This window comes from Morone saxatilis, unplaced genomic scaffold (assembly GCF_004916995.1).
Source record: "Morone saxatilis isolate NCDOM2014 unplaced genomic scaffold, NCSU_SB_2.0 Contig3, whole genome shotgun sequence".
NCBI classification, from domain to species: Eukaryota; Metazoa; Chordata; class Actinopteri; family Moronidae; genus Morone; species Morone saxatilis.
The window spans coordinates 15,284,321-15,307,103 of record NW_023339873.1 but is presented as its reverse complement, the minus strand read 5'-3'; the positions used below and the strand labels follow the sequence as shown (position 1 = coordinate 15,307,103).

Sequence of the window (22,783 nt, the reverse complement as noted above, 5' to 3'; positions counted from 1 at the left end):
TTTATTAACAGAGGGTCAGTTTGATCCACATCCTGCTATTTAGTGGCCGAGCAGCCCCAAAACCCCCCTACCAAGGTTATTTTATGTCTTTCTATTAAAAGCTGTCCATATCTCCATGACACTTCTGCTTTGTTCTCCCTCAAAGACACCTGGAAAACAGATCAAAAGACACTTACTCCTACTCCACTGGCCTGACCCATAATGAAGTTAATTATATGCCACAATGGTTGAAGGCTTTGTCACACACAAGCTCTTTTCAATAGTCAAACTCAGCCTTGCCTTCAGATCTTCTTGCTCTCATTTGATCTAATTTGCCATTATGAAAGAGAAAACCTCTGTATTCTTGTCCCCAGTTTTTCTTTGCTCCCAGTCCAGATCAATTTTTCGACCAATGTAATGAAGAAGCAATTTTCATGTCAACCTTCCCATCTCAGTGAGGGAGTAGGTCATCACATCCTGGCTAATTGCATTATGTCCAGTTTGAACCTCTGAGAGGAAGATGTTTCTAATTGGTATTTATCTAATCACAAGGCCTCCCTTAAGTCTGGGTCAGACTAACTACTGCCTCACTCAGTCTGATTTTGGAGGCAGAGATTATGTCCTGACCATAATTGTACAAGATGCATGTGGTATACAGATTATTTTGTCACGTAATATTTGACATGAGCAGGCTTTTTTTTCCATACTTATTGACATTCTCATTTGTTTATTTCTCCTCCTCCCTCTCTTTGTCTTTGTTCTACATGTAGCTGTTTTGAAGGTAAGCGTCTGATCTCCGAATGTCTATCTATCTATCTATCTTATTACACCCTGATAAGCCTTTTTTTATTCTGTCATTTCAAAGCTTTTTGTAGGTCAGTGTGCAGTGGTGAGATATGGTTTAGCCAGTTTTAAATGAGCAGTTTAAATTCTAATTGCAAAAGAACTCAAACCAAATATGAGAAAGTGCAAACCTAATCTTCACACTACTACTACTTTGACTTGGATTACAAAAATCATATCTCACCCAAAGCGGAAAGCAGCTTAATGACGACTCCATCCCATACACAACCTTGCAATCACATCATGGCTCTAGCACCGGCCTTGCAATAACAAACCACATGTCTATGACTTCACGCTACAGCATGCAGACAGTGAGGGTGCACTGCTGGGGGAGAGGTGCTCCCTTCAGCCAGCCACTAGTGCCAGTACGCTGACCTCCAGCCTAGGCGAGCCCCAGGCTGAAAGGCCATGTGTGGAGGATCTTATTCCCAGAAGGGACTCTCTGGAGCAGCTAAGTCCTACTGACAGTGACCCAAAACTGGGATTATCACCCAGTGAGGGGGGGCTGGAGCTGGAGGAGACAAAGGAGGAGGATGATGAGGAGGGGGAGAGTTACAAGGAAGATATACTGATGGGAGACGACCAGGTAGCCGACTTTGCCAGCTCAGTGCTGGAAGCCATCTCCTGCTGGCACTATAAAGCCAGGGCTTTGCTTTCTACTCACTTCACAACGGTGAGGGTTTCTGCCACCCACGGGTTTCCCATTTCCTGCTCCATTCCGCTGGCTTACCAGTACTTTCTGCCACTCTTTCTCCCACGCTGGCTCTCGTCCCTCTGCCTCTTTTTTTCCTTTCATTAACCGAACCAACTAACACCCATTTGCTCTGTGCACATTGAATGCCCCAGGTTGAATTCATGATATTGAAGTGCATGGACTGAAGTTCTCCCAATCTGCTAACAGTGGACTCTAAAACATAGTCAAACTTGGTGCATGTCTTTGCTTGCATTGTTTTTGTTTTGGAGTTGAAGATCATCCCACCGTGCGTGCATGTTCTCCTTTGATTGTATGTTTTCCCCATCTGTGTTGTGTGCTGTGTTTCATAATTGTGTTCATGGGATATGATTGATGCTGAAGCTTATGCTGTTGAAACCATGCTTGCATTTGTATTAGAGCCAGTGGCTTAATGATCCCTGTTAAATGTTTGACTTCAAAGGTTAATGTAGCCATCTAATTAAATTATCATTATAATAGCAAGAGCTTGGCTCTTTGATAATCATATTTCCTAATCATATTTCCTCTCTGAATTTTCATAATTAGAAACTCTTTGTTAGGGTTAATTGTTATACTAGCATTGTTTCTGAATTAATACTTGTCATTTAAATTGAAAGACTTTTATTATGACCATTGTAGTGGATTTTCCGAGGCTGACCTGAAAACACATTAAGCGTCTAGGAAATGTGTTGTCTGCTGTGACAGATTATTTTGCTTCATGCTGCCTCACAGTGTGATCTCTAGGATGATTGAAGATACAAACTCTCAGTTTAATGTTGTTTTTTTGCTCTTTCAGGATGACCAGAACAGAGATCCGACTGAACTGAAAACGACGCAGAGCGAGGTGGTAGAAACTCACAAGTGGAAGGAAAAACATGTGGATGTGCCTGTGAAAGAAACTCTCGCCTCACAGGTACTTAATAAAGCACTGAATACATGTATACTCACAGCCATTCATTTCCACACACGTCTCTGAATTGTGTGACGTTCATTCACTGTGTCAGAGAGTGGCCATCTATCCTCATCTGCCCTTAGTGTCACTCGGTTGGTTGTTAAGCCTATTTTCTAACACATTTTCTGGGTATTTGCTGTTGTTATATAGTCTATCTAAATGAGAAAAAGCCAATTCAGTACTACATTAGACTTTCAACTAAGTTTTCTATCTAATATGTGCCCTTTGCCACGAGCACCTCATTTTTCTAAGGCCAATTTGAATCACGCCTGGAGCTATATTAGTGCCCGGAAATTAAAATGCCTGGCACACGCGCACAAACCCTGCTGTTCTGTGGTCAGCACTCCCACTGTGAAAGGCAGCATTGTATTTCAAAGCCAGGTGCAGTCCTTACCTGTTTCTCATGGTAACTTTGTGAAACGGCTCGTGCGTCTGAGCGGAGTGGAGGTTGTTATTCTCGCCAACCTTATCTCCACCACGCAGCTTCAAGCTGCACTTTTTTGCAATTGCAGGCACTCCAAAAGAGCGGGAACCACCTGGAAACAGATTTAGATTCATGGCCGACTAGGGAGACATCAGCACTATGAACACTGTATGAGCCGCAGACATGGCAGCGTTCATCGTTTAACTCACTATGGGTAACGAAAATGGTCCAGTAAGGAGACGTTAGCATCCAACCTGTAAATGTGATCACAACATCTTAGTTTTTAACCACACTTTAATATTTCACATAGAAATAGGTCAGTGTAATTAAACTCAAGTGAAGATAAAAGACATGCATCATAAATCATGGATACTTTAGATTTAACCGTCTAGTTGATTTTGAAAAGGTCCATTAAGTTAATGGGAAATGGAGAGTGCTTGCCATCATAATGTCTCTTTTACTCATTACATGCCACTTTGCAAACACTGCTCTCATGTTTCAGGTCAGTGTGGAGGAGCTGTGCCCTCTAGACTGTGTCCCTCAAGAAAAGAAGAAGAGCGATCAGCTGGAGGTGTATTACCCCCAGTGCCCCGAGTCTCCCATCTCTCCTTTGCAACAAGAAACCAACACACCAGAACCTCAGGATACCTCAAGAGAAACTGGAGAGGAAGAAGGCGGCGAGAGTGACTCCTCTGGTCTCCAAGTGGAGGAGACGAGTGTACTGACAAATGGGGAGCTCTCGGAGGAGGAAGAGGAGGTGCTTTCAGACAATAAAAGTATCCTACCTTCGTCTGTACTGGACCAGGCAAGTGTGATAGCTGAGCGTTTCATCAGCAGCCTGTCCAGACGGAGCAGTCTGGTTTCAGAGGACTTGGGTTCCCTCGCCTGCCCCTCACCCTCAATAGATAATGACGCCTTCAAAAGCCCCTCGGCTAGCACGGACTTAGAGAAACAGAGCCAAATGTTGGCCACCTCTTCCCCAGAGCCACAGGTGAACTTAGCTGATCTGTCAACACCTGCTCATGAACCTGCACTGAGCACCCTCATTGAAGGGGAACGCAGGTCCACTCTCTCTAAACAAGATCGGCTCCTCATCCACAAGATCAGAAGATACTACGAACACGCTGAGGACCAGGATGCTGACTTTAGCATCAAGCGCAGGGAAAGCCTCTCCTATATCCCAGCAGGTCTGGTCCGGCACCTGAGCCGACAGCTCAACAGTGGTCCTCAGGAGCAGGCCGTCCCAGTCCACAGGAAAGGCCTCTCTCAGAACCGCCCCACTTCCTGGTCTGTCTTTGACCTTCCTGGCTTAGAAAAGAGTCGAAAAACCAACACTCATCAAAAAATTGAATTGCAGAGGCCAGTGGAAGCCAAGGCTAAATCTCCGAGTCTTGCAGATGCCTCTACCACAGAAGAAGAGTTCAGACCCTCATCAGACATGCTCAGTGTTTGGCAAGACATGGAAATGGAGAAGGGGAACCAGGAAGTCCAGCAGACTGCAGAGGAGAAACTAAATGACTCAACATTAGAAGCAGCACAGGATATCAGCTCACACACTTCAGACGATGCAAAAAGGAAGCAACCGCCTCCGATTGTAGAAGAGTCTGAGATGAGCACTGTCTCCAATGACTCCTCTATCTCATCACCCACCGCAACCTTTCCAGCAGTGGAGGGGGGATCCTGTCAGGACTCTAAGACATGCAGGTCTCCCTTGCCTCAAGAGAACAGCCATGTCAACCACGGCCAACTACCCAAGATCATTAACTTCCGAACAAGTATGGACGAGGACCAGATCTTACAAGACATGGGAAAGATGAAAAACAAGGTGTTCCAGCTGGCACGTCAGTACAGTCAGCGCATCAAAAATAACAGACCAATAGTCTGGCAGAGGAACCGAGAACCAGCAAATCAGGGCTTCAGGAATATGCCTGCTGTCCAGGAGGAGAAGATGCAACTAAGGAAAAAGGGTAAATAGGATGCAAATGATGCCATGTTGCTTTCTTTTGCAGTAGCCTACCTGTTAAGCTCATGTATGGAGAAAACTGAAAAGCATTTTTTGTATGTTTTGTCTGTTTTCTGTGTATGTATTCAGGTAAACCCAACCTAAGATTGCCATCGAACGCTTGCGATCAGGCGCTCATCCCAGAAGAGCATTCTTCAAGCCCAGTCCAGAGCCCCAGCTCTGGAGCCACGTCCCAGAGCCCACTAACCTGCCCACAAAGCCCACACTCCACAGACACCTCCCACTGGCCTGACGTACAGGAGCTGCGCACCAAATACACAAAGACCTCCCACTTCTCAAAAGTAACCCGCAGCTGCACTGTGCCAAACGGGATGCTGGAGCGCTGTACAAACAGGTGTAATGGCTGCTCACACAAGTACAGTAGCTCCTCTGACCTTCACAAAGCTCTGGCAGACTGTCCTAGGACAACAGTAGACAAGGAAAGGGGTCCTGTGGTGGAGGACTGGTCCCAGCGCAAGCCCCTGCTGTGCAGATGGAACTCCTTGGACCACATGCTTGGGTCTCTTCCCCTCCATGAAGTGCAGAACCTTCAGGAACCTGTAAGGACCTGCTGCACAGCCAGTCAGGCGTCTCTGATAACAAGAGAAACTGGCAAACTAAGAGACGAGGACAACGCTCTCCAGGAGGAATCAGACTGTGCCGCAAAGTCTGCTGCCCTGAAGATGACAGAAAGTAATTTAGTGAAAAGCTTACGGGAGAAGTTCCAGAGTTTAAGCACAAGCTCGTAAATTATGTACATTTTTAATATGACAGACTATCAAATGGAAACGTTAACTGCCTGTTACCTGATGCTACCTTCCTGTTTTCCCCAAAAAATCTGCACATTGTTTTTAGTATAAAGGGTCACCGTGGTGATGTTAAAAACCAGTGAAACAAAAAAGGGATATTATTGGTCACTGGTGAGGGCGAGGGTGGGGTGAGAGTGTATTGCAATATTTGTACATAGGGTATTTGTCTGCACTGTACAATACACGTTTATGTAAAAATACGTATAGTCTCCTGTATGAAACTGAAGATTAGGTTCTACTTTATTATTATATGCATCCTTTTGGTTCCCTTCCACTGTTGGTGATTCTTGCCATAATCACTATATTATCATTTAACCATGTAAACTGTAAGCTGGAGTTTCAGGGGTTTCAGCAAAAAAGGAACTAAAGTCTCGAGAGAGAAGTCTCTGAGCATACACCAAAGAGTTTCCTTTTAACATTTGTTGACTTGTAATGCATGTGGGCACAGCAGTAATTTGCTTCCACGTCTACTGTAGCTGCTTCTAAAACTGTTTTTACACACTGTATCACTGGAGCTTTATTTTTTCTCAACAAGTTGTCTATTTTCTTTAATATTATTTATGAAACTGTACATTTCGGAGAGATTGGCCTCGTGTAAATACTGGCAAGTAGCAACCTTTTTTTCTTTTCCATTCCAGAAAATATATTGTTTCATACTTGAATTTTCCCATATTTTCAATAAAAACAGAAATGGTAATTGTCCACATCGGGTCCCTCTTCACCCTGTCGTGCATCTCAAGTACACTACTTTTAGATAAGATAATTTAGAAAAGGTTTTTCTGCTTATCTTTTGAATGTGCACTTAGAGTGGTCGGTCTGTGGTGGAGTGAGGCTGTCCGCCCGGAACCGGGACCCATCTTATCCTCCTGGCTTGGCTCGTCAAATGTTGTGGTTTCATTTTTCCATCTCAATGCACCTCCAACGATGTCTATCTGACATAAACTTTTAGCTATCTGACTCTAGTGAGAGACCACAAACTCTCACTTGAAGGTACCCAGAATTGGTGTGACACAGACTCACAGAAAGCAGAGAAATTGACAGTTTCAATCCACGTGAAAGATTTATTTGCATCACACAGGATACAAGCAAACCGAGTTATCCCAGGATACGAACTGACTTTTAACAAAGAAAATCACTTCATTATATGCGTCTTTCCCAGGATATCTATTGGTGACGTCTATGTCTGATAAGTAGCAGTCATATCACATCTGAAATGCCCTCCTCTCCGAGACAGCCTTGGTCCTTTGGAAACGTGCCTAGCTCATGGCACAATGAATAACACCTCTAACTTGTGAGACAACCAGAATGTGAATACATGAGGATGAACATAAAATATTATACTGTAAGCCTGTAAAATTAAACATAGAATAACACAACATAATATAGTTTGCTTCCATGTTCATAGAACCTTATCCCTGAAGTGCATTTACCCCACCTACAATCCATCTGCTCTGTGGTTTAAGTGAGTCAGTTCTAGTTATATCTACAAACTTCCATGAGCAGTTGGTTAAATGGAGCACTTCCATAATTTGTAGCAAGACTGAGAGAGTATTTCTGGAGAGTTAGACTATTTCATCAGTCTTGTGTACGTTAACACGTGAGAAGAGACGAGGACCAAACAGCACCACGAACCCTAATGGTAAAATGACACGATGCTCCTGACATGATCTTTTATTAATACATCAATAGGACAAAAAATGAAACCTTTACATTCTGTTAGGGGTCTGGAAAACCCGGGCACTCCAAAAAACACCACTTAATATTGTCTTTTCAGCTTGGTAAATCCTGATGAATTTAAGTGAGAATTGCCTTTCCAATATGATTTTTAACTTTAATGAGCAAGTTTCAGAAGTCTGCCTACAGGAAAGTTACACCATTAGTAATTGCCTATATAACGTAGTAAGTATTTCTTTGTGTATGTGTGTGGCCTTTATCAAATGTATAAATCCAGTTTGTGGAAATAGGGTTACCACTTTTGTACCAGATTGGGTTTGATTAAGGTTAGAAGTAATGGGGGAAATCAGTTTAACAACTATTATTATATTATTATTATTAATTATTAATAATGAATAATTATTATTATTATTATTAATATGTACACATACAGCACTGAGCTCTGTGCGACCCCCAATAATTAGGATGTGAAGCCAGTATCAATAAAATGGACCTGTCTGAGTAATCTGATCAGTGTATTTTAATCAGAAACCGTCAGGAACAGCTAGTGGCAGTATAATAAGGTGGGCGCATGTGTGTGTGTGTGTGTGTGTGTGTGTCTTCATTAATGTGTTTTAGATATATTTTATTTAAAGTGACTGCACAGCCCATCCTTTGTGCCCCAGGTTACCAACGCACCGTCTCCCTCTTTACTGAACCATCGCCTTTGAAAGCTGCGTCAAGTCAGCTACAAACACACCGGAAGTCAACAGGGCCATCCTTCAACATAAAAGCTTAATTGTGACTCAATATGTGCGCATCGTGGAGGGTTTTTATTTTGAACCAATGACCAGAACTTGCATCCCGTCGGCCCGTTTGCTCACTTGACACTGATTCGTGAGCCCAACAGAGGAGAGGAGTTCTGGACGCAATTGGAGTCGTGCACTTCAACCACATGCCAACAACAGATTTTCTTCTGGCACAAAATCAATTAACCCTTGTGTGTTTTCCCCCCTCTTGGATTCACGCAAAAACATCATCGGCTATTTCTTTTTTTTTTATATGAAGAATGGGCTGCGCAATATCAGGTCTGGCAGCAAAAGCAGAGTTTGGAGAGAGGAACACAGAGGATGCTGCTGCTGCTGCTGCTGCTGCGTATCCCAGAGAGGATCAGATCCAGATGATCAAGGAGTCGTGGAAAGTTATCCGGGACGATATAGCCAAAGTTGGGATTATTATGTTCGTCAGGTAAGCTGCTGACTCACTTTTCCAGATGTCCAATTTCTCAAAAGTGAAGAAATAATTTATCTAGGTGGCTGACTAGAAGTGTAGGAGATAATGTAAAGCTGCAGTATGTCAGCCCATCTGATATATACTAATCACTTAATGCATCGCAAAAATATGCATTTTCTATATATATATTATATATTATATATATATTTTTCACACGTGATGTTTTAAGGGGAGCTCAGGTCTTATGAAGAGGAGCCAAACTCCCCCCTGGCTCTCCTGTAGTTCACACCCTAATTATGTGTAGTATTATCAGTCACATTGAGTATCCTTTATAAAAACTGATTCTCTGTGGATATGTTGTGTTTTTTTTTCGCTTTAAGACAGGATTCTGTGGAAGTGGCAGTAATTTGCAGCCAAATAGGTTCCAACTTTTTCCTCAATGGCGTTTCCCCATACCATGTGTGTTTAAATGGCCCACACTCAAATGAGCAAATGTTGAATTTTCAGGTTAATCTTATCAGACAGCTTAGTGAAACCTCTGCACTGCGTGGTGACCTGCTGGCCCGAGACTAAGAGGTCTGCAGAAGGTCTACCCCGATCCACTGTGATGATGACGCGGTGCCTGACCTTTTCATACAAGTCAGAAAGTGAACATCCAGCATCCCTCTGCTCTGCTTCTGACCCACAGCTTTTTCGTGAGACCTCGGAGCAGAACGCCCCTCCTCCCCTCTTATCACTTCATATCACATCTTGACAACATTTCATAATAACACACAGCTCCAGGTCTGCCACACTACTACACAATTAAAGGCATCAGCCAGCAGGAAAATGCATTTTTATCAATTATAATGATGACCAGCATCCGGGAAATCGCCTTTGGCCCTTGGCAGGGAAATACAACAAATGACAGAATATGATGCTAAAGAGTGGCGGACATTCAGGCTGCAGCTGCTGGATCTGGAGTAAAGAGAATACCGGGCACATGGATGGTAGCCCAGTTAAGGCCATGTGTCCCCCGGGTGACCTCAACAGTTGAAAAGATTGACCTTATGGTGTTAGCCTGGAAATACATAGGCCTCTTTTGGGTCAGGGCCACCCCGGGGCCCCCAGGCTGTCAAGGCCTGTATCTCAGGACTGAACAGTAATTGTTACAGTAAGACAGCAAATGTGGATCACCTGTCTTCCATTGTGTACTTCCTGTGAATTTAACAAACCTTATTTCATGGCAACGGGGTGTCTTTCTGTCAAATTTAGGTAAAATAAGATTCTTGTAGGATCTATTCATGAGAAATGAGTTATGAATACAACCCCTCAACAGTGCCAATTAAAATTCCACATGAGCAATGTAGTGCCGAATTGTCTGCATATGTATCACACCCATGTCCACAAGGAGGACACACAAACAATGGAACAAAATAACCAGCTCTCTGCGTGTTGCCGCTGTGTTGGTGGAAAACAAAGAGCGGCCGATCAGTAAAGCTGTTAGGCTGGAAGCATGAACAGTGAGGGAGTAAATTTCAATTTAAGATAAAACAGGCAGACATGAGAATTAAATACAGCAATGGAGATATGAAAATGTGTTTCTTAGTAAGGGCACTCTCAACCCTACAGGGGCCTGGATGCAAAGACACTCCCTCACATTTTGTCTTTACCCAAGCTCGGGGGCCACATCAACATATTGCATTTCATTAGACATCTCTGCATTATCATCTGCTTGTCAAAGGGCGCAGTGCTACTCATTTTTTGCGCAGCTGCCATTAGAGACCATCACTTCTCTAACACCTCTCCTAGCACCTCTATTCATCTATCTATCAAGAGGGCCACATGTTATAGACATCCAATGCATTTATTCATGAGGGCTGTGCTCTGTTTTTCAGGTGTAAAAACACATTCTGTGGAACAACCAGAACAATAAACAGAAAATAGAATAGCTTCTCTTTGACCTGCCACACCCACGGGTATTTTAATTTATTATTTATTATTAATGCTTAGCTCAGTGTTACTTTACCATTAAAAACGTCTTTCAGCTCAAGTCCCTTAATGACAAAGCTGCATGCTCATGTTCAACTTCACAACCTCTGATGCCCCTCATTGTCCTTTTTCCCCTTTCATGTTCCCTTTGACACCAAGCTCATGCTAAAAAAGCAGCATTACAACCAGCCTTGCATCTCATTGTGAGCACGATACAATTCACATCCAGAGGAGGCAACTGTGTATTCTAGTAGCATAACTTATCACAGGTACCTTAGCTGGAGTTAGGAAGGCTCTCTGATTGGATGGCAGCAGTGCTTATGGAATAGATTGCAGTTAAATCTGTAAAAGAACAACTCTAGCAGGAGCATTAGACCGAGGCTCTGACCCTGCTCTTGAAGAGGCTCATCACAGTTGGAAATAAGGGTATGGGTGTCCTGGCTTACAAACCCGCAGATCCACCAGGGCCTGCCGCTGATTGCACCTGCTGGGTGTAAAAAGCCGGAGCAGAGGGCAGTGATGATAAGAAGAAGCAGAATAAGATCAGGAGGGCACAATCAGATCTCTATTCAATGTGTGGGGTGCAGAGAAGCCTCTAATCGCCATGTTGATTAGCTGCACATTCACACTCAGCACCACTAAAACTTATTTTTATGTCATCTTAGTTGGGAAACCCAGGGGGAGGTTTGTTTGTCTGTGTCGGGGATGAATATGACTGCTCCTCACGAGCGGCTCTCTGAGGCTCATGGATGGCTGCGTGCTGCTGTTGTTGTCTTGGTAACAGGCTGTTTGAGACCCATCCCGAATGCAAGGACGTCTTCTTCCTGTTCCGAGACGTGGAGGACCTGGAGAGGTTGCGAAGCAGCCGGGAGCTCAGGGCGCATGGCCTACGGTCAGTCACACACATAAGTATCAACCAGAACAGAACAAGTACTGCGTGGTGTACACTGGGCAGGAGAGCATATTTATATCCAGCACCCTTTAGTCTTGCTTACACTAAAAGGTCAAAGTATTTCAGCTCGGGGCGCCTGTATATCTCACCTGGTACTGTCTGTGCAGGGGGCTGGGTCCAGCATCCGTGGGTTCAACTCTGACCTGTGACACTTTGCTATGTGTCATCCCTCTCTCCTCCTCCTCGTTCGTCTCATCTCCTCCCTGCTCCTTTCCGTGTCCACTCCTTCAAGCTGTCACTATCAATTAAAGGCAATATATGCCCCAAAAAATGTTTTAAGAAAAATAATTTGCAAGCTGATGACCATCCCTGTTACTGTGCCAAAAGAGGACATTGCCGAAATCATTATGTATTTTCTTATTGTCAACAAATGTGTTGATTTGTGTCCGGAGCACTCAGTCGGCCATTGCTTCCTGAAGATGTACTTTTTTTTTTAAATGCTCACAAATACACAGTTTAATTTCCTTAACCTTAAAAGGTAAGCACTGTAGTTTTTAGCAAATGTTCCTCAAACAGGAGTAAATTGTGCATTTTGCGAGACTATTTCCAGCTGCGGATGAATACACATTTGTGCAGTGATTCCTAACCTATTATAGGTCATATTCCAAATGTGTTCATTAGAACTGAACTGAATATTAGTTATCAATATGAATTAAAAGAATAAAAGTGGATCTTGTTACATTGAAATTCTTGATACTATGGTTTACGCAGTTTTTTTGTGAGACACCAGTTTGTAATCCTAACACAAATATATGGATTCAAGCTTTTGCTACAGGCAGTAGTTAGCTGTTTTGGTTTTCTCATTAAAAAATATAGAAAAATCACCAGACTCATCTTTTAAGGTCATTTATTTTTCTCTAGCTTCCACCTGCGGTGCATTTAGATTTGTGTAACAACGTTACATGATCAAACCCCATGTTGCGCACATTACAGTGGAAGACACAAATCATAAGATCAGAGGGAGAGCCAAACACCTCAGGTGGTCATTATAATAATCATTATAACGCTGCTTACCACGCTGCTGCAGACAGAGCTCGTACCATCTATCAAAGCCACTTGTCTGTTGTTACCCAGGGTGCATCAGGCAGCTCTGTGTTCCTCTACACACAAGGCCAAAGCAGCCAATTACTGCCTGAGGACCTGAAGGTACAGAGGCTGGCGTGGCATCGCAGCAGCGACACACAAAATGTGTTACACGTCACAGCGTGAACGGACTGCTCTCAAATTCTGTGATAAGGCCAAATGGCCCTTCAGCCGCACACTCGGGGACATTAGTACAAATGTCCACTGTGGCAGTGAGGCAGAGAGAAGAGAGAGACAACTCAAATCCTTTGTTACCTATTCATCTTCAAAACTGTCACGCACACACTTCGCAGAGATGGCAGACACGTGCAAAGCAACAAAGGAAATTGATCTTGTGATGCTTTGTGCAGGAAAAATATGTTTTTAGGAGGTTTAAGTATTGTGCAATCAGTTGGTTTTGCCTCAAGTGTGAACCAGATTGATAGATTTACAATCAATTGTGTTTATTTTTCTTGGCATTTGAGTTTATGAAATGTCACCACGCAACCTTTCAACACAGAAGAGTGTCACACTGTCAGTTGATAGCTGCCTGCTACTAATTCATGGTTAACGGGAGGATCAATCAGGCTGGGTGGCTCATCCTGAGTCTTTTATTTCCCATCTCTTTCAGGGTGATGTCTTTTATCGAGAAAAGCGTGGCTCGACTGGACCAGCTGGAGAGACTGGAAGCTCTGGCTCTGGAGCTGGGAAAAAGCCATTATCATTACAACGCCCCACCTAAGTACTACAGTGTAAGACCCCAGTGCTCCCAACGGTGCTGAACACAGCCTGTTTTTCTGATGCTTCTTTGTCTACAGATGAGCGAACATATTCTAATTTGAACAGATAGCTGTAGCTCTTTATCAGACTCACCATTACACCGAGACCCTTAAAATCACAGCGGCTGAATGAATTGACGCACTCCTAAAATGGAAACACACCTTCTGTTGCAAACAATAACAATGCAGTGACACACCAACTGGATACTAGCCTAGTTTCCAAGGCACAAGCACGTCACTGAGTATCTCACATAATTATTTTCCAGTACGTAGGAGCAGAGTTCATCTGTGCTGTGCAGCCCATCCTGAAGGAGAGGTGGACAGCCGAGCTGGAGGAGGCATGGAAGGTAAGGAGTGTCATTGTGTGACCTGCGTGTCTCCTTATGTGGGTGTTAATCAGAGACCTTTGCAGAGATCCATTCTGGGTAAAAAAGAAAAAAAAAAGGCTTGATGTGTGCAACCAGTGAGCAGCGGTGATGGTTTGTGTCCAGCTCACATCAGCTCTGAATGTCTCTTTTAATGCACCATGTAACATGTCAAGATGGAAACCAGTGCAACACAAGCTTGACTGATGTAAAATGTTCATCTCACTGAACCATACATGAGCACAGTGAGAAAATAGAACATGGCTCTGTCACATCATGTTATGTCACTTCAAGATCCCTCGTGTTATTAATACGGAGACGCTCGAATAATCCTGCTGCTACTCAAGATAGATACGTCTCTTCAATTCAGTGAATTTAGTTTTAGTGTAGAGCTTTCTGGCAGTGGACTAAATTAGGGGGGTTTAAGACATTATTTACTTCTGGCAACACAGATATATATAAGAGAAAATGAAGATTAAATATATTTTGTTAAACAATTATGGGCACTTTTTAGAGATAGTTTGTCATGTTATATTTCAGTGGTTATGAAAATATCCTGAGAAGAAGAATGTTAAATTTAATGTTACAATGTGTATCTTTGTTCGTCTGCTCCAATGAAAGGCCTCTACTGCCCTCTAGTGGGTTAAATCAGGAGTCCCCAAACTTATTCATGTGAAGGACGGCCGTAATAGATGCATATTAGACCACAAGCCCAGAATTTGAGAGGATTCTGAGTAATTGTTTTTTGTTTATTTTTTAAGGTTTGAAGATAATGAAATCTTCACAGTTGATTAAACAAGGATCACTAAATTACAATTATTCAAAATGACCAACCCTATTTCTTTCAGCTTCCAAAAAATGTGATCGAAGTTAAAAGATTTTATTTATTATTATTATGCACTCAAGCTTTGGTGCGTATTTGTTGTACACCCAAAACAATATCTTATAGCACCGTTTTTAGCACTAACACACACACTGTATTTCCAAGGCCCTGGCTGAATGATTAGCACAGGACACAAAAGCCTAAAAAAGTTGAGCATAAAATGATTTATTTTAGTTTGCTTTTATCAATAAACAGTCAGTTATCAGTGTAGGAGAACAGTTCTAGCATTTGTTGGTGATACTAAGAGCACACAAGAGAATATTTATCATTTCCCTCCCACACAATTCAAAGCTTGGTTGATACAATGTCTTTCACCTATAAGGGACCCTGACCCCCAGTTGAACGTGTGTGTTGTGTTCGTGATGCAGACTATGTTCCAGTATGTGACCAGCCTCATGAAGCAGGGATACCAGGAGGAGAGCAGCCGACAGCGCCACCTAGCGCTCTCCCCAAAGGAGAGACCGGACAAGAGGAACACGGCGCTATGAGATGCTTCAGCTCTCAACCACAACTCAAGACTGTTTTTACCAGTTCAGCACAGTGTGTTTGTGTATATAGTGTATTTACTGTCTCCTTTTCTACATCGCTCATGTTTACCACAGTCATTGTTTTGCTATTTTACCACAAAGGCCAAAAAGAATACATGCAGTGACTTTTAACAAAGCACTTTATTTCTGAACTTAAATTGTGCGGCAGGACTTGACGAGACAATACAAATGCTTGACAAAACATACTGGCTGTAGTTTAACCTGCCTTGTAATTGTGATCAACAGAAATGTCATTATTAGAATTACAGCCGATACTTTGTCTCTGTATTCATAACTCAAACTCAATGCCTTTCAGTAAATCTACAACTTGTAACGTTTTGGGCTTTTTTAACTCATTCAGAACGGGTATTCACATTTCAATCAACCACATTAACTGAAGCCATACAGTACATGGTGTTTAACAATACAACGGCCAGCTCGACAGCTTCGTACAGAACTGTAGTTCAAAACAAGGGGGCATAATGATATTCATTGTACTTCAAAACAAACTAAAAACATAGAATAAAGTTAATTAAAAAAAGTTTAATACTGTAAAATTGGTTAAACGTACATCAAATCTGATCTGATTTAGTTCTGTATTTCTAAGCAACTTAACAGTAATTTCAATGATTTTTAATAATAAAAAACAAAATTCCGATGATTGGAATATTAAATGTTCTTCTCGAGACGCAGTCAAATTTAAACATGGCAGCACAGCTCACGGGTTAGCCGTAGATATAACATAAATAGGGACTCTAACAATTAAATAGTCTGAAAGGCAGATAATCATTGGGCTCCGTGGATTTAGCTCCAGGGGTGCCACAGCTGTTGATGACTTGGCTCCGAAGCAGAAATGGTGGAGATTCAATAAAGTTGACTTGCTTCGTCCTGTGTGAGTTTACGAGAAGTCCTCAGGTTTTCTGTTCCAGATCACCGGATGGCACTGACCAGGCAAAGATGAGATATTACCATGCAAACAATGGCATAATATAAAAGCAGTCACCAGGTGGATGAACAGTGATTCTGAGGCCTCGGGTGAATGGGGAGTGAGCCAGGTGGGGCGACAGACCGAGAGGAGGCCGTTCCCATTCCCTCACATAGTACAGGCCAGTTTAGGTACCCATGGTTATGTTAAAGAGTCTGTTGCTCATTGGGTGGCTTTGGTTTTCTTGCTTTTGCTTTTCTTATCTTTCTTCTTAAGTCCATCCATGTGAGCTCTGAGGAGGTTGGAGTATGCCTGAAAAGAGAGTATTTGATTGAGTTTTAACAGCTCATTCATTGAACACAGATTATTATGAAACAAAAGATGTTGAACAAGTCTGTTAATAACATCAAGGAGAGCCAGTCAAGACAATATGCGTGCAGTGACCCAGGACAACAGCTTCCAATCAACCTACCATTTGAAACTTGATTACTTCTTTGGTGCTGACCTGTAAAGAGCAAGAAACGAGAATTGAGCATTTACAGCAAAAGATCAAGAGATTCAAAATACCAAACACAAAAACAGTAAACTCACCACTGTGCTAATCTTCTTCTTGCCTTCAGACGCTCTGATGAGACATTTGTTGTCTGCTGGATCAAAGGACTCCGTGTGGCCCTTTCGGGGGACTGGCTTGGTCCTCCCGTCATCTGAAAAGAAGAAACATTAAGATGTGGAAAGGGGAAACCTTCCTGACTGTGCCTGATAACGCTGATATTTGTGAAAACTCAAGAGGCATCCACTTACATTTCTTTAGCGTGATGACAACACTGCCAGATGTTCTGCACTTCTGGAACAGCCTTGTGAGCTCTGTGAGGAACTGGACAATAAAGCAAAAAGAAATATGAATGAATGTTTATTAATTAATTAACAGTCCTGGAGAAATTATCAATAACTGCCAGTACAGGTACATCTAGACTAAACTATTGCAATCTTGTTTCAAACTGTTAAAGGAGGGCCATTTTGGAAGTTTGTAGTGTTGAATTGTACTGTTTCATATTTAAAAAGGTGTTTTTTTATTTTTAGCCTCCCCTTATTAATATAAACGAGGAGAGGACATTTTAGACACATTGCATCGTGTTGTACAAACCTTTAGTCATCTAACGTTAATAAACAAGTGTGTATGGGTTGCTAAAAGGACCTGATGGGTAACAGATATTCCGACTAACTACATTAAAAAGCCACAGGTTTACTTTAATCTGCCTCAGTTAGTTCTGTCTTAATATTTAGTTACAAAGTGCTAACTTTGGTTTCAACGTTGCAAGTTTGACTATATGTTTTACTATATTAACTTTAGCGTTAAGCGAGACACTCAACCAGTCATACAGGGCTCCGTACAAGTCTTAACATGTTAGAAAATATAACAACATAAATACACAACGACATATTTTCCCAGCTGAACGCAAAACCAGTGTTAGCTTCAACCTAACGTTAGCCTGTTAGCCTGTTAGCTCCAGACAGCTAACGTTACAGCAGACTGAGTGTTTCTAGTTTGTAATTAAAAACCGTCAAGAAATGAAGTTATTCACAGTTTGCTTTCTGTTCTTACCGCGTCGTTTTCAAGCAGCACCATGATTGTGACTTCAGTTCAGCTGTAGTGTTAGCTCACTGGCTACAAGCTAACTGCTGTGAAGCACACGTACTACACTAGCCGGAGCCCCGCCCTGCAGCCTCTCTGTGGGGGAGGCGGGTTTATCACAGCGCCCCCTACCGGCAGGGCGGGGAACGACACACAGAGCACACTTAGTCATGAAGCCGAAAGAAGTTTGGAAGGAAACATCTGATCTATTCCAATGATTTGGAGTTAATTTACCATTAGAAATATAGTCACAACACTTTCATCAACTGGAAACGGCTGAGACTTAAAATGATCATCCAACCAGAAAAGGTTGAATCAGGCTATTGCAGTGATTATGGCTATAACTGCAGCTGGGATTTTAAAAGAAATCCTTATTTATTTATAGAAATAAGCTTTATTTCTTAACAGTATCAAACAAGACGCATATACATACTTTAATTATTGCTCTCTGCCAACAGTAATTAATTACACGACTAGTAATATTACTTTTCTGCTACTCTCCACAAAGTTGTGTCCCTTTCCCCCAAAATTCAGACTTGCGACAATTAAAATCCAGTTTTGTGTATTAAAATCAAAGTAATGTAATGTAATGTAATCTTCCAAGCTAGTTTCCTCTACAATTAGAAAACATTATTCAAGAATGTGATTGGATTGCTGGAAGTAGGGGGTGACAACAAAAGAAAGATAGTAAGAAATAATAATTGTTTGGGGTGGTTACTGTAATATTATTACTGAAATGTGTAAGTAATTAGTTACACTACTAGTTACTGGAGAAAGTAATATAATTACTGTAATATTATTACTAGAAATTAGTTACTGCCCAACACTGGTGCAGTGAATTGCCACGGTTGTAACCATTCCTAACCTCCATGGTGTACAGTCCCATTACATCTGTGCTCTCTGATCGGAGTACCAGGTTAAAGTCCTCTGGTTTCACAAGGCTGTCTCGGTCAACGTTACTAATTTATGGCGCTGTAAAGATTAACCACAGTCACAACAACCACTGTTACTGATGTAATCACTTGCTGAAATAGTCACAAATAGTGTTTCACAATTCAACACGTATCCAGGGACAGCAAAGGGGTCGACAGCCAGTGACTGACTCTGAACACACAATTTATTTAGTTTACAAAATCTCATGGATATTGACATATATTTAATATTAATGATACAGCATATACAGTATTCTTGCATTCAACAATTAGTTCCACAATAAACACCCACTAAATCTTCTAAAAACATAAATGATAATGCTCAATAAACTTAATTTGTAGGTAGAGGTGCATTACATTTTAGTCAATCAACCGAGGATGACACAGCTGCTTTACTTAAAATGTCTGAAGTCAGGGTTTCATTTATAAAAATGTCCACTTCATCCTCACTTTCAGAGCAGATTCCCTTTAAAGAATATGGTTTATGTTGTTTTAAGCATGGATATCATAGAAAACTCTACCAAAACGGCATTTTTTGACAAATATAACATAAAAACAGCAACACAATGGTGTTAATATGGCCTTGAGAATAAAATGTATTTATGTGTAACTTTTATAAAGGAGTTTCTGTCATCTTGACAGTGCACAGTCTGGGTGGTGTCCCAGGTCAGCGAGGTGCACAGCAAACTCAGAGTGCCAGTCTCTGTCAAAGACCGCTCTGAGCTGGCTCTGCAGGGCCTCAGTCTTCGACACAGGGTGAGGAGCATGCTGGGAAATCACAAGACCCACTCCAGCTGTGTTCAGAAAGTAGTCACCTGACCAGTTGGAGGTACCTGGGGAACAACACAACATTATCTTGTCAATTATTAATGTGTTCCCATGCAACAACAAATGGGCTCCTCAACACATGAATGCACAAGAATTTAAGTGAGTTTAAACTCAACTTTACATTTGTGGAAATAATAATCCTGAAGGTAATCTGTTACTCACCAATGTAGGCTATTTTATCAGTCACCATGTATTTGTTGTGGTTGACTCTGGAATATGGAATATCAGACTGGTTTCCCACAGGGACAATGTACAGTTTCTGGAAAGACAGATTATTTGCACAAAAAAAAGAAAATAAATTCAGTGGCAAAGATTCGTGTTTACAGCAGATGCATTTATTTCATGTTGTGTCTTACTAATTGAATGCTGATATTCTGGTGAATGCTGTTCATTGAGGCTAGAGACTTAAGGAAGGGCAGCATGGCTGGATCAGAGTCCTCCCCACAACTGATCAGCATCCGGATCTTAACCTTCCTCTCAAATGCAGCCGTCCTGATGGCATCATCGATGAATGGCCAGTATCTGTTCAATGACAGAATCCAAAGTAAAGCAAAAAGAGATGAATAGTTTAATGGAAACAAATAGTTCCTTCTGTGGGGCAGGTTCACCTCTGAGGCTTTTCAAAGCGTGTGGTGGGGAAGTACTCCATGACAGCTACATCAACAAAGTGTCGGGCCTCTGAGATGATTGAGGTAATAGCCTCCAGGTCTTGAGTCCTGGACGGAGGACAGAATGATGGTGGAGAAGCCTGCGGTGAAACGCAAACATGGAGTATTAATACCACCAAAAACAACCAAAACGTTTTTTTTTAAAACCTGAAAGAACCTAAAAAAGACTGCCACACGAGTGTGAAAGTTTGAAGGCTGGAGGTTGTCCTGGTTGAATTTAGAATACACACACTTATCTGTAAAAAGAGATACCAGTCATTTTTCCATTAGAATAACAGTATCCTGTAAAAAGGAACTGAAACCTAAAAGGAACTCACTGTAAGGTAAAGCCTGCTGGAGACATTATCAGTTTTCACCAGCAGAGGGTGATGTTTGTTGATGTCAGTGTCATACTTTGCAGGCCAGGGCTGTGGCAGGGAGCTGTTGGATTGTCCCATCACCCAGTAGGACTGGAAAATCTTATAGAGATCCTTTGCCAGACTGGAGCAGTTGTAGAAAACTACTCCCAGTTCCTTCACCTGTAGGAAAAAGTGAATTATGAAACTGTCAGGCAGTGTTTAAAGGGTTAAAATAAATCTGTATATCTGCATATTTTTGGTGGTTACCTGTGTGAGAGCCCTCCAGTCCATGTTGGCGCTTCCAATAAAAATGTGTTTTCTATCAACAATCCAGAACTTGCTGTGGAGGACGCCCCCCGTCAAGCGCCCAAAGTTTACGTTCCTCACCTGAACTCCTTCAGACAGGAGGAGGCCAGATAAAGGTGGCTGATACAACGCATTGCAAATCAGAACATACTGCAGTGAATGTAGAGAACAAGAACACCAAACCTTTCTGTTTCAAGATCTTTAAATCTGTGGAGTTTGTCCTAACGCTTGGAACACTGGTCACCACTCGGACAGATATGTTCCTGGAGGGCAACTCTTCAAGTTCTTTCAGGATATCCCTTCCCTGTGGAGGACAGACACAGAATTTTCACAACACACACACAACAACACCGTCCAACAGTGTTTTATTGGTGTTTTAGTCAATAACTCACAGGTATGTCAGAGGAAGAGTTAACATTGATGTCTTCCCCAGTTAAAGTCCAGTAGAAAGAGGCCACATCCACTTGGTCCGTTGCCATGGAGATAAGATCTTTCCATGCTTTCTCCAGAGGCACCCCAAGCGTTACATTGGCTTTATATTTCATATGCTGAGGGATGCTCTCCACCAGAACCATACTAAGACAAAAACAAAGACATATGCTGAGGGAATTCCTTGCAAACTGAACTACAGAAAGTTATAATGTAAAGAGACAATTTAGAGAATCATTAATCATTAAGTCAATACATGTAGATACGTGATGGGTGTTTTGTGATTTCACTTTTAAATTCTTTGCTAAAAACTTCATGCCACATAATTAGAAGAATATGAACAAAAGCGATCCTATAAAGAGGGAAAATGGTTATTTCTAATCATACTACATAGAATACTCAGTATTTAACCTTATGTATGATACCTGATGAATCATCACATCTAAAAAATAAAATACTCATTGCTATCATTAAAGTTAACTATCACTTATGACTCCTGAATATACATATCAATCAGGTAGTTCTGATAGATATATATATATATGTATATATGATATATACAAATATCCTTTGATCCACAGCTGTTCAGGTTGTAGAAAAAATAAATCTACAGTATTTTAGCCATCAACTTATGTATACTTACTATATATACACTTTATGTCTATATGTATATGTGCAAATTATACTCTATAGAAGCAACCTACATGACACATTAAGACCACTCAAGACCTGCCTGAAATGATAGATTCCAGAATAAAAATATATGACTCTTGCACTTAAATCATAGCTATTATCAAACCTACTTATTCTTCACTACTACAGTATTAAGCCCACTCAACAGTTTTATTACATCATAACAACGGCAAACTTGTTGAGCCTATCGGTCCCCGGTGGGCTCTGAAAGCCATGGCAGTGTTTACAGACAGCGAGCCGCTGCACTGGGTTTATTACCGGCACTCGTCCGTAGAGAAATTGCTCCCACCGGTTCCCTCAGGAAGTGTCTCATGGTCTTTTGGAGCCGGTGGTCTTTTCAGCACGGCGATGGCGAGCAGGATCCCCAGGACCGTCAGACAACCCAAAACCACAGCTAATGTGACACAGCTGGTCGACCTCTGAACAGCATCAAGTTTGGGAGGAAAACATGTCTAACAATAAGAACAATGTGTCACACCAAACTGATTGAATATCTTGGTGAATATTTAATGTCCTACCCCTTTGTTTGAAACATAACTGTCATGAAGGCTTGTATACATGGAGGACATTATTCCTTTAAAGGGCTCCTCCTATTAAAGTAAAAAAGCAGAAAATAAAGACTTTGAATCTTGCCTTTCTGACCACACTAATGGCAGAACTCATACATTTACAGTTTAAATGGTTAAAATCTCTGAACAAAAAGCAACTTACACCAAGCAGATGCAGATTCTTTTAGCTCACACAACTTGATTCTTCCCCTCCAGCATTCACTAGAAACAGAACTGAAGTGATATTTCTGCTACTGAATATATCACACCACAGTTCCTGTTTTTACTTTCATTTCAGGCTGAGACATTTGATCAGGATTAAAAAAAACAAAAAGTG

At 41.8% G+C, this 22,783-nt stretch overlaps 4 protein-coding genes across 7 annotated transcripts in view; 2 read left to right on the top strand and 2 right to left on the bottom strand.

Annotated features, from left to right (window-relative positions):
* The window catches only part of LOC118337094 (pleckstrin homology domain-containing family G member 3), a 32,990-nt gene extending 26,567 nt beyond the window's left edge, over window positions 1-6,423 (top strand). For 2 of the 4 annotated variants that reach the window (XM_035673952.1, XM_035673950.1), the window contains exons 15-19: window positions 750-760; window positions 1,124-1,495; window positions 2,331-2,447; window positions 3,413-4,877; window positions 5,003-6,423. In XM_035673952.1, the coding sequence (XP_035529845.1) occupies window positions 750-760; window positions 1,124-1,495; window positions 2,331-2,447; window positions 3,413-4,877; window positions 5,003-5,661 (2,624 nt within the window). In that variant the 3' untranslated portion in view covers window positions 5,662-6,423. The remainder of the gene's footprint in view (window positions 1-749; window positions 761-1,123; window positions 1,496-2,330; window positions 2,448-3,412; window positions 4,878-5,002) is intronic. The other 2 variants (XM_035673951.1, XM_035673953.1) reach the window with 2 other exon arrangements.
* A 1,902-nt stretch (window positions 6,424-8,325) lies between these two features.
* On the top strand, window positions 8,326-15,662 carry xgb (x globin). Its single transcript, XM_035674478.1, has 5 exons — window positions 8,326-8,622; window positions 11,363-11,470; window positions 13,224-13,344; window positions 13,638-13,718; window positions 14,988-15,662. The coding sequence occupies exons 1-5, from the start codon at window positions 8,444-8,446 to the stop codon at window positions 15,105-15,107; spliced, it is 609 nt and encodes a 202-aa protein (XP_035530371.1). The 5' UTR covers window positions 8,326-8,443; the 3' UTR covers window positions 15,108-15,662.
* srp14 (signal recognition particle 14) lies at window positions 15,269-17,820 on the bottom strand. The gene is made up of 5 exons (XM_035674479.1): window positions 17,675-17,820; window positions 16,873-16,945; window positions 16,663-16,775; window positions 16,544-16,576; window positions 15,269-16,383 (listed from the first exon to the last, which is right to left on the bottom strand). Exons 1-5 carry the CDS (start codon window positions 17,696-17,698, stop codon window positions 16,294-16,296), a joined length of 333 nt encoding a protein of 110 aa, XP_035530372.1. The 5' UTR covers window positions 17,699-17,820; the 3' UTR covers window positions 15,269-16,293.
* A 1,020-nt stretch (window positions 17,821-18,840) lies between these two features.
* LOC118336949 (5'-3' exonuclease PLD4) lies at window positions 18,841-22,686 on the bottom strand. The gene is made up of 11 exons (XM_035673720.1): window positions 22,610-22,686; window positions 22,417-22,488; window positions 22,157-22,317; window positions 21,169-21,352; window positions 20,960-21,080; window positions 20,738-20,865; window positions 20,450-20,650; window positions 20,073-20,212; window positions 19,821-19,986; window positions 19,627-19,723; window positions 18,841-19,469 (listed from the first exon to the last, which is right to left on the bottom strand). Exons 2-11 carry the CDS (start codon window positions 22,465-22,467, stop codon window positions 19,267-19,269), a joined length of 1,452 nt encoding a protein of 483 aa, XP_035529613.1. The 5' UTR covers window positions 22,468-22,488; window positions 22,610-22,686; the 3' UTR covers window positions 18,841-19,266.
* Between the last annotated feature and the right edge of the window lie 97 nt (window positions 22,687-22,783).

What these genes read in the sequence shown, in the direction of transcription:
- xgb (XM_035674478.1), top strand. Translation starts at nt 8,444, where the DNA reads ATGGGCTGCGCAATATCAGGTCTGGCAGCAAAAGCAGAGTTTGGAGAG. An exon ending in GGGATTATTATGTTCGTCAG is followed by an intron (nt 8,623 to 11,362) that starts GTAAGCTGCTGA and finishes TCTTGGTAACAG; the next exon opens with GCTGTTTGAGACCCATCCCG. An exon ending in CTCAGGGCGCATGGCCTACG is followed by an intron (nt 11,471 to 13,223) that starts GTCAGTCACACA and finishes CATCTCTTTCAG; the next exon opens with GGTGATGTCTTTTATCGAGA.
- srp14 (XM_035674479.1), bottom strand. Translation starts at nt 17,698, where the DNA reads ATGGTGCTGCTTGAAAACGACGCG. An exon ending in AGAAGAAGATTAGCACAGTG is followed by an intron (nt 16,577 to 16,662) that starts GTGAGTTTACTG and finishes TGCTCTTTACAG; the next exon opens with GTCAGCACCAAAGAAGTAAT. An exon ending in AAGTAATCAAGTTTCAAATG is followed by an intron (nt 16,384 to 16,543) that starts GTAGGTTGATTG and finishes CTCTCTTTTCAG; the next exon opens with GCATACTCCAACCTCCTCAG.
- LOC118336949 (XM_035673720.1), bottom strand. Translation starts at nt 22,467, where the DNA reads ATGTCCTCCATGTATACAAGCCTTCATGACAGTTATGTTTCAAACAAA. An exon ending in CCAGCAGGCTTTACCTTACA is followed by an intron (nt 20,213 to 20,449) that starts GTGAGTTCCTTT and finishes GTTTCACCGCAG; the next exon opens with GCTTCTCCACCATCATTCTG. An exon ending in TGATAAAATAGCCTACATTG is followed by an intron (nt 19,470 to 19,626) that starts GTGAGTAACAGA and finishes GTTGTTCCCCAG; the next exon opens with GTACCTCCAACTGGTCAGGT.